The sequence below is a fragment of the Malurus melanocephalus genome, unplaced genomic scaffold (assembly GCF_030028575.1).
Source record: "Malurus melanocephalus ecotype Western Australia unplaced genomic scaffold, MMel_1.1 scaffold_383, whole genome shotgun sequence".
NCBI lineage: Eukaryota > Metazoa > Chordata > Aves > Passeriformes > Maluridae > Malurus > Malurus melanocephalus.
Window position 1 is genome coordinate 627599 of NW_026623615.1, and position 10078 is coordinate 637676.

Below are 10078 nucleotides of genomic sequence, written 5' to 3' on the forward strand. Positions count from 1 at the left end.
ATGGAAGGTGTGGTCCTGTGTCCTCCACTTTCATATTCTTACAGTCCACACTGCCACTTTTCTGACCCTGATGGAAGATCCCTACAGTGAGATCCCCACCAAAAAATCAAGCTGTAGAAAGCCAGGGAAAAATTCTAAGTCAGCACAGCTCCCCGAATCAGGAAGCAAAGGAGCACATACACTCAAGTGCCAAGGAAATGGAGGGACAACCCAGACGGGATTGGAGCGGGTTTGCATTTTTTGGCAGCAAATAGCTACCAGGGTGGCTGAGCCACAATACCAGTGTATGTGTATGCTGAAATCCCAAACAAAAACTGAAAACAGTCATAAGCCCGAAATGCAGTGGTGCTGCTCTGTGGCTAAAACCAAAGTGAAAACCAACAGCAAGGTGCTGCAACTGCACTGCTGCAGGGCACCAATGAACACTGAAGGCAGAGCCATCCCCTTTCTGCCAAGGACTCCAGCCAAAGGCACTGTGTCTGTTTGTGGTTTTCCAAGCATACACAGACCATGCAGACTACTGAACAGCAGTGGCTGCAAAAAGCCAGCTTTGACCCCTGTCAGATTTACAGATTTCCAGTCATTACATGTCGATTTGGTTTTTTGCTCAAAAAATCAYGTGTACTTTAAGGAGTGAAAGGGAAGTTTCCACTTCCCTTTAAGGCACAAAACTATCTTGTATACTAACAGCAAGGAACACTGAACCTTGGTCCAGTGAAGAAAAAATGCAAATACTACTTGGCAACACTATTTCACTCGAACCTAGGACGATCACCAATTATCTGAAACAGCAGCATCATGCAGAGATCCAAACGAAGGAAATAACCAAATAACTGCATATTTCCTTGCAAATATCCTTTGTTTCTAATTAATATTGCTTTTCAACATTTTTTCCTGCTCCAAAAGAGTAGCAGCCAAAATCAGAAAGCAAATTTCCCTGGGACACTTTAACAAACTTTATTGTACATCCATGAATGTGTTTTCCCTTTGTTTAAAAGATGTTATTTACAAAACCAGAACATTAGCATACAAATTATTCAGTGTACTGTACACAGATGTCCAAATCCAGATGTATAACTGAGAAGCATTTCCCACTGCATGCTAGAGAAACAATACCTGACTGTAAAATCATATGGCATGACACAATATTTAAGTAGGCTTCCCAAAAGTTCAGAGGAGTTCTGTTCACACTGAGAGAATGAGAAAAACATTCTTGAAAATAATTTCTCTTCCTGCAGCAATTTTCTGCTACCGTCAATTCTACAGCATCAATTTTGAACAAACCAAGAAGGACGCTTCCTGGCTCTTTCAATGATCCGTTTGCCTTTATCTTCTTCTGTGGGCTTTTCTCCTTCATAAAGGACAACAGTCTCTACAGTTGGAGCATTAAATGGTCCTTCTTCCTTTTTATGAATTTCCATCCGTATCAGTCGAGTTTCTGCTTTGACCTTTGCGTAACAATAGCCACAAAGGACGTGTTTCTGCTTCAAGTTTCCACACTCAGGACAGACATCTATGTTCCTCTAAAACAACAGTTGAAAACAGGAAATTTTGTAATGTGAACAGCAGCAACAAAAGAAACAGGGAGCAGCTACAAACTAATAAAAATGTTAAATGAAATAGCAAAGAAATTCAACTGCCATTTCAAAATCTATTCTTCTATGTAATTTTTCTGTAATGTGATGCTATGTCAAATGCTTACTACTAACAGCATGTGAAGTCAGTATCTAAATCATTATGCCTATTGATGTTTGGAAGATTAAAAACCTATGGACTCAATTGATGCACAGAATGCATAGRACTATTCCACTTACATTATCTGTTCAGCCAAAATTCACATTTTGTTGGCTTGCACCTCAAATGCCACTTTATTAAAACTCAAGACTACTGTCACACATGATGAACATACCTGTTACAAWGGATTTTTAACATTACAGTATCTTACAGGCTTATTTAGTTATAAACAAAGTCCAGAGAGCTTTTAGAGTCAGTACTTCCCTCTCAATGATTCTCCAAAATAAGAACTTTGTGGGTTACCTTTACTTCTATGAGCTTGTTGGGATGCCTCCGCCTGCAGCGGTTCACCTCGATGGTGCGTCTTTTCTTGGGTGCTGCCATCCACAGGATGCTCTCCAGCAGGCTGGGCGCCTTGGTGCTACTCTCGCCAGCATCATTTATCCCTTGTGGGAGAAGAGCTGGACCTTGCACAGCTAGTGCTGGCTCTGCAGCAGAAAGAAAAAGAGGGGGGTGATCATCCCACTCTGAACTGGTGCAGCCTCCCCTTGAATAATGTGYGCAGTTTTGGGCACCACAGTGTAAGAAAGATACAACGCCGAGATACAAAGAGAGCATCCAAAGTGGGGGTGACAACGATGATGAACAGCCTTGAGTGGAAGCTGTAGGAGGAGCAGCTGAGGTAATCTGGTCTGTTCAGCCTGGAGGAGACTGAGGAGAGACYACACTGCAGTCAACAACTTCCTCATGAGGGGAAGCAGAGGGACAGACACTTATCTCTTCTTTTTGGTGACATGACTCCAGAGAATGGCATGAAGCTGAGTCAGGATATTGGGAAAAAAGTTCTTCACCCAGAGGATAGCTAGGCACTAGAACAGACTCCCCAAGGAAGTGATCACAGCTCCAAGCCCGATAGAGCTCAAGAAGCATTTGGACAATGCTCTCAGGCATGTCATGGCATTGTGAGGCATTACATGGTGTAACTCTGAGGACTGTCCTGTGCAGGGCTGAGTTGCACTTGATGATCCCTTCCGACTCAGCATAACCTGAGATTCTGTGAGAAAGAAATTCCTTACAGCCAAGCCCCATTTTCACAGGCGGTCGAGGAAACACAACACGGATGCTGCCAACACCCCCGAAGCAAGGGCACAGCGGCGCCTCAGCCCAGCTCCCTCACTGACCCCACGGTCGCGCCCTCCTGCCCCACTGCTCTCCCTCCCTCCGCCGTTCAGGGGTAAAAYGAATCCCGCAGCTCCGATGCCACCCTCTCACAGAATCACAGAATCGATGGCGTTGGAAGCGACCTGTGAGATCATCTACTCCAAACCCTTCCCAAGGTAGGTGACACAAGAACACGACCAGCTCCTTCAGCTGGGCGGAGAACAGGCCGGGACCTACCCCAGGCCGGGCACTGGCCCCTGAAGACACCCGGCCAGAGGCCGCGATCCAGCCGCCCCCAGCAGCGCTGGAACAGAGCGCGAAACCGTGGAAGCGGAGAGCACACCACCATCACCAGCGCCGCCATARCCCCACCCGGCCCCGCCGAACCCTGAGGAGAGACGCGCCTGTCGCTGAGCCTTCTGGGAAACCGAGTGCCATCAGCATGCCATGACATTGCAGGGACCGAAGAACAGGACTCCAAATCCCAGCATTGCTCTCGCCATCAGCAGGAGGGGCGGCGGAGGGCGCATGGAGGACTCCAACTCCCAGCATGCCTTACGGCGCGCCTGTCCGCCAACCGCGTCTYGTCACGCTCACCGACGCGCCACCACCCCGCCAATCAGTGCGCTCGCTGTGCCTTCTMGCTGGGAGCTGAAGCGGCGTTTGCGCCTGCGCTGACGAGCCGGCGCGAGGAGTGTAGGGGCTGGTGCCAAAATGGCGGAGCGCGGCTACAGCTTCTCCCTGACCACCTTCAGGTGCCGGGCAGGGGCGGCTGCGGGCCTGGGGGACAGAGGCAGGCGAGCTGCCGGGCCAGCGGGAGGGCGGTGCGCAGCCTGAGCGGAGCGACGTGCCGGCTGCGGTGCGGCAGAACCGAGGGGACGCTTTGCAGAGTCATCGGGCCTGCGATCGCTGGGGGGCAGCGGGGGCTGGATCTAGATAGAAGGGACAGACTTGGGGAGAGCGGCGGGGATCAGGCGGTTCTTCCTTCGCCCGAGGGAGACTTGAAGCTWCCCAGAGGCTTCCTGAAGGGCTGAGGGGAGAGTCCTGGGTCCCACGTAGTGTTTGTCCCTGACTTCGGGCGCCAGTGCAAGCGCTGCTTGTGTCTCCTCCTTGCTGTGAGACAGAGCTGCTGTAGAGCCAAGTTAAGGTCTGTCTCGACACTCGTAGTACCGTACAGCGAGTGCTTGCTTGGCTTAGTAAACTCGGGATCCCCCCCCGCCCCACTACAGGCTGGATAATTCTGTGGCTCTAAGCTAACTGGAAATTCATGATGGCATCTGAGCTGTGGTGTCTTGCTTCAGAACAAAGTTTGCAGATGAGGGAATGAATGAAGGAGATGARTTTTAAAATAGTTTGTCTTCCTTCCTTCTACACTTGCAGTCGCTGCTCTCCTTGCACTTGGTGTTGTACACAGCCTGAGTGTGGAATGACTGCATGCACAGAGTGAATATTCTATTGTAGTGTAGTATGTTGGGGTATTGCTCTAATACATAGACTGAAGATTAATTCAGAGTAAAGGAAAGTACTTCCCATTCATTTTTTGATGTAACTGTTAAGGTATTCAGATCTATGTCGTATGGACACAAGAATCTTTATGGTGCTTGGGGTGAAGCACTTCCTTAAACAGAGGAGAGTCACACTGTGTAATTGCAAAAGGGATTGCTGAAGGCTTGTTGCATTTGAGCAATTGAAGCAGTTCACAACTTAAAATGATGAAAAGAATGTTTTTAATGGATGGAAGCAGCTCAACATGGCTTGCTCTGCTCATGTAGATTGAACTCTTTATTAGCCTTTGGAAATGGTTTCCTAAGGGAGTTACAAACATTTTGTAATTTACAGAACCACTACATGCTTGGAATGATTGTTCTGATGTGTTACATTTTGTARTGGAAAAGCCAGAATTATTACTTTGTCACCCCTATTTCCTCAGCGTGTAAATGACTACACTGATTGATTATTGCTTGCTTTGTTTCTTYATCTAAGCACTTAGTTACATAATTTCCCATTTTACTTCAGCAATTATTAGAGTAGCAGTGTCTGAAATGCAGCCTAGAGAACAGATCCACTTGCAAAATCACTTGTGCAGTGAGTGGCTGCCTCTGGTATCCTTTCTCCTGGGGATAGAGAATGGACTCTCTCCTCAATAAGTTACTTTGTAACTTATTTTGCTTGCACTTACAGCTCTTTTCTGATGATTCTGCTTCCATTACCAGAATGATATGGATTGTTAAAACAAAATGCAGGAATACCCAGTAATGGAATGGGAGTTGTCTCTKTCTTGTGCCGTTGACCTCATGTGCTTGTCAGTCAAAAAGCATAGCTGTGTTTTGCTGATGCTTTTCAGCAGTGAACATCAGTGTCTTGAAAGCCTTTGGAAACCACACATACAATGTAATTTCAATAGAAAGTCAATACACCCCGTTGAAGATTTTTCCCACTGAGTGGAGAACTTTATTTTGCATCTTTCTTTTTAGTCCTTCTGGMAAGCTTGTTCAGATTGAATATGCTTTGGCTGCAGTAGCTGCAGGAGCTCCATCAGTTGGGATTAAAGGTATGTCCCGAAAGTATTTTAGTGAAGCATTTGGGGTTTTGACCAGTTGAGAGAACTAAACCAATTTGGATCATGTACTGGGTCCTTTGTATTGGATCATTCTTTATCTTTCTTTCTGTTACATATTTAGTTACTCTTTGAGTCGATTTTCACATGTTTTAATAGATTTAATGTTTCCTGGGGTTCTTTTTTTGGGTGATTTTGGACGCATTCAGCTGATAGAATGTTTGGTTTTGGTTATGCATGTCTTTGAGTCTTCTTGTCCTTATATATTAAATTGCACACCAAAAAAAGTTACTTAGATGGCTCAATTATTACTGTTATTCAGAATCTTTAGAATGGGACTATGGGAACTATRTAGTTATTTGAAAAAGAAACAATGTGTTGGGTGGATTCATCAAAGTATCTCTGTTTAACCTGATTGTAAGCTTGACTGGCTTTTAAAAAGAGAGGAAGAAAATTTTTGCAGTTTAATAAGCTTGTTCTCTGTTTTGGCTGCTAATTTTAGTTTAATGTTTAAAAAGTTTTCTTTTTCTTTTCCAGCTGCAAATGGGGTGGTGTTGGCAACAGAGAAGAAGCAGAAATCCATTCTGTATGATGAAAGGAGTGTCCACAAAGTAGAACCAATTACCAAACATATAGGTTTAGTGTACAGTGGTATGGGTCCAGATTACAGGTATTAAAACATTTTGTTTGATTACCATTTAGATGCATATTCATACAAGAAATTTAAGTAACAGGTAGCTGTTTCTTTCTAAGTGTATGTCATAAGACTATGTTGTATTGTATTGTAAATTACATTTTCTTGAAATTTTATCAATATATTCAGTAACTTGCCAAATAGCCCTGTATCTAAAAAATGAAATCTGTATAATTCAACTTTACTTTCAGTTTAAATATTTCAGTGATTGCTTGGTTGATAGAGATAACTCAGCACTGTCTGTTTTCTTACACTGATSTTATGCCAGATGTACGAGTCCTGAACACATACTTGTTATTATGAGTTTTCAGTTCTAGTTGGAATTTTTTTGGCATAGTACTTTTGTCTTTGTTTTCAGAGTACTTGTACACAGAGCTCGGAAGCTGGCCCAGCAGTATTACCTGGTTTATCATGAGCCCATCCCAACAGCTCAGCTAGTACAGAGAATTGCTTCTGTGATGCAGGAGTACACACAATCTGGGTACGTGCTGGAGTTGCAGGGTTGCTTAGAAAGATTGTGATGTTTAAATGTAAAAAGKAACAGCTACCCATTAGAGTTTTTGTGGAAAAGGCAGTTTTTCAGTGGAGAATGTGCACAGAAGGTGGGCAAAATAGGAGGAGCCCTGACTGGCAGTGGGTGTGAATGGGTCTCCATATCTTGCAAACAAACATGTCAGCCAAGGCAGGACACTTTTGGTTTTGATCTGTTGGTTGACTCATCATTCCTCATCAGTGCTGTGGTCTGGAGAGAAGGCTAACACATCCAAAATATTAGTCATCTWTGACTCTTCACTGGATAATTTATTATTTTTTGTTTGCTTGTAGTGGTGTTCGTCCCTTTGGTGTATCACTGCTTATATGTGGCTGGAATGAAGGGCGGCCATATTTATTTCAGTCAGATCCATCTGTAAGTATCTTGTATTTGTAAATTCTGCTGCTTTGATAAAACGTGAAACTTTGCATATGCTCATGAAATACTTTCTGTGATGAGAAGAAAAATACAGAGCTACAATGAAAGATACCCTAACATAATTTCTGAAGTCAAAATGGGTCATTTCAGTARGTGCTTGGAGCATGCCTGCATTGTTCTGTGCTTACATGGTCCTGTACTGCTTGAGGGATGGCAGCTGTTTTTGAGGGAGATCATCCTTTTTCATATCTTTCCACATAGTTGATAGTGCGAGCAAAAATGGCATTCTGCAACAGCTRCTAGGAAAAAAAAATTGACTACTTGTACTGCTTCAAACTGGATAGAAGTTAAGCCAAAACCAGTTGCATTGTGAATTGTAATGCATGTGCTTTGGTATTTAATGACAGAGGTTAATTTAAATCGTTTTATTTGCTGGGTTTGCACTGCACTTCAGAAAAAACTATCTTTTGATGCACATGTGAAGTGCAGTGCTTCAGACGAAAAATTGAGGTCACTGTAGTGATCACTGAAACTTTCAGCAGTTTGATTTACTACCTGATGCTCCAGTGTAAAAAGCAGAATGCAGATGTCTTGTTTAAGGCAGTTTGATTGAGGCACAGAACTGCTGCCAGTCTTACTGCCAGAGGAGGGAATAGAAGTTATGATGAAATATCCTGGTGGCTGATCAATCAGATGGATGATTTGTAACAAGTACTTACATTATTTTATCTTCAGAAAGAAGGAATATGCAGAGTGAGCCTCAATAAGGATTTGAGCATACACTTTCTCAAAGGCAAATATACCATTTCTGTTTAAGGAATCCCAAATCAAAACTATGCTAATGACTTACTAAATTCATCTTTCAAAGTAGTGGGAGGATGAAAATAGGTGGGGCCCTATACACATTTTGCATGGTTTCACAGCATATGTTCCCATAACAAATTAGTTTGAATATCATCCAGAATTGTCTCCTGTAGTCTCAGAACATTCAGTATTTCGATAATTGCTTCTGTACTTTATTACCAAGTAATGGAATGTTTCCCTAAGTTACACAAAACAATTCAATCAATAAATTGTTGCTTTTGCAGGGAGCTTATTTTGCATGGAAAGCAACAGCAATGGGAAAAAATTACGTCAATGGGAAAACATTTCTTGAGAAAAGGTAATGTATTTGATCCTTCTCTGAAAGGATACTGGGTTTTGTTCAGGTTCCATGTAAAACGGCCAGGTTAAAAGAAATGCACACTTGTAAAATTATCAGAACAAAGTTTTAAAATACTTAAGATGGGATGCTTCCAGTGTACTTATTTACACATGCACAGGAAGTTTCATTTACACTCCAACTTTTGTGTTTATGTAGAATTTACTTGAATGAAATAAACGTTGTATTTAACATATTTGCAGCAATATTTTATACAGTGTCAGTAGGAAAAGTAGGGACTCTTAACAAATAACTTTGATTATTAATGTTACAGCACTTACAAATAATATTTGTATGAGAAACAGAAATATTTTAGTCGTTATGGGGTTTTTAGAGACCCAGGATTTTTAAAATTTGTAAAGGTCTTTCTCCTATGCTGAAATTAATGAATGTCTATTTACAGATACAATGAAGATTTGGAACTTGAAGATGCCATTCATACAGCTATCTTAACACTAAAGGTTAGCAAAATATTTAAGGAAGAAGTTTCTTATGTCTTCATTGATATGATTTCACTGAACTGTWTTTTCTTTAATAGGAGAGCTTTGAAGGGCAAATGACAGAAGACAACATTGAAGTTGGCATCTGTAATGAAGCTGGTTTTAGGAGGCTCACTCCAACTGAGGTTAAGGACTACTTGGCTGCAATAGCCTAGTGGAAACCACCCAGCTAGACTGTGTGGTTCACACAATGGTCTTTTTAATTTTGGCTACTTAAATGTTTTTCTTTGCAGTTTTTGCATACTTATTTCTACATGGTTTGTCTGAGAGATTTTTTAAACATCATGGGTGCAAATACAATGGTCCTTGATATTGTAATACATGGAATCTTGTTAAAGATAATTATTTCCCGTGATACATGAATTATTGTACAAAATGTAAAGTTATAGTGACAGCTTGAAAAAGGCTAAAGAATAAAATCAAAGGCCACTGTTTTGGGGGAAGCTGTCTGTGTGTCTTTTTAATCCTAGTTTGTGTATCTGCAGAAAGCTTAGATTTCAGTATCCTTATTGTTGAGGAAACAATTTTTCACATACAGCCACAATGAACTTATGTTCAACCTTCTTTTAAAAAATATAAATTTTGAGTGGTAGGATAGTTTTTTCACTTTGAAATATTGTTTAAATGTTAATTATCCTCCAGAAATGGTTTTATATGGTGTAAAAGATCATGTAGTCTCACAAAGGGGCAGAAGAGTCTTCCATTTCAGGTATGAACTGTGATCTACTTGTGCCTCTGCTTTTGACCCTCCTGGTCTTTGTGTCACAAGAACTTGTTCTCTATTACTTCAGTTATTCTCGTAGAAAATAGAAATTGCACTTTTTCAACCTTGAAATATTGTTAGAAAATGTAGAAATAGTAACTCTTACTGAAAACTAAAAACTAAAACTAAACCATCAATAAAAATCTATGGGAGTTACAAAATAGAATGAGAGTATGTAATGTAATTACTTTATCCTTTCAATTGTGCTAAACTATTTTCCAACTTGCAAGATAATTCTAAAGATGTAATGAAATGAGCATTTAATTTATGCATCATAACTTGTACTGATATTGCAGTGTGGAGGTGTATGTATCAATACATTAGTTACACACATAGAGTCATTMAAGTCATAAAAACCTACATCTACCACAAAAGAAACAGGATAAATACACATTTTTTTTTCAACAGAAATAATCTGGTCTGTGGCCATTTAAGTTATTTTCAGATTTTATATTTTTTAAAGCAATCTAATTGTTAAAATGTTGATAATGAACTGGGAGCAAAGCTGGGTCACTCTGCTTGCATGTAAGGCTAAGGATGTAGGGGAGCAGCCTTGCA

The 10078-nt window shown here is 41.5% G+C and overlaps 2 protein-coding genes across 2 annotated transcripts; one reads left to right on the forward strand and one right to left on the reverse strand.

Moving 5' to 3' along the window:
• Positions 1-932: 932 nt before the first annotated feature.
• On the reverse strand, positions 933-3294 carry MRPL32 (mitochondrial ribosomal protein L32). Its single transcript, XM_057379047.1, has 3 exons — positions 3133-3294; positions 2038-2222; positions 933-1523 (listed from the first exon to the last, which is right to left on the reverse strand). Exons 1-3 carry the CDS (start codon positions 3257-3259, stop codon positions 1269-1271), a joined length of 567 nt encoding a protein of 188 aa, XP_057235030.1. The 5' UTR covers positions 3260-3294; the 3' UTR covers positions 933-1268.
• Positions 3295-3564: 270 nt separating this feature from the next.
• On the forward strand, positions 3565-9631 carry PSMA2 (proteasome 20S subunit alpha 2). The gene is made up of 8 exons (XM_057379046.1): positions 3565-3650; positions 5370-5446; positions 5990-6122; positions 6505-6627; positions 6972-7053; positions 8145-8218; positions 8661-8718; positions 8796-9631. Exons 1-8 carry the CDS (start codon positions 3610-3612, stop codon positions 8910-8912), a joined length of 705 nt encoding a protein of 234 aa, XP_057235029.1. The 5' UTR covers positions 3565-3609; the 3' UTR covers positions 8913-9631.
• The last annotated feature ends 447 nt before the right edge of the window (positions 9632-10078 follow it).

Coding starts and splice junctions, on each gene's coding strand:
- MRPL32 (XM_057379047.1), bottom strand. CDS start 3,259: ATGGCGGCGCTGGTGATGGTGGTGTGCTCTCCGCTTCCACGGTTTCGC. Junction 2,223..3,132: donor GGGCCAGTGCCCGGCCTGGG/GTAGGTCCCGGC, acceptor TTTCTGCTGCAG/AGCCAGCACTAGCTGTGCAA. Junction 1,524..2,037: donor ACAAGCTCATAGAAGTAAAG/GTAACCCACAAA, acceptor CTGTTGTTTTAG/AGGAACATAGATGTCTGTCC.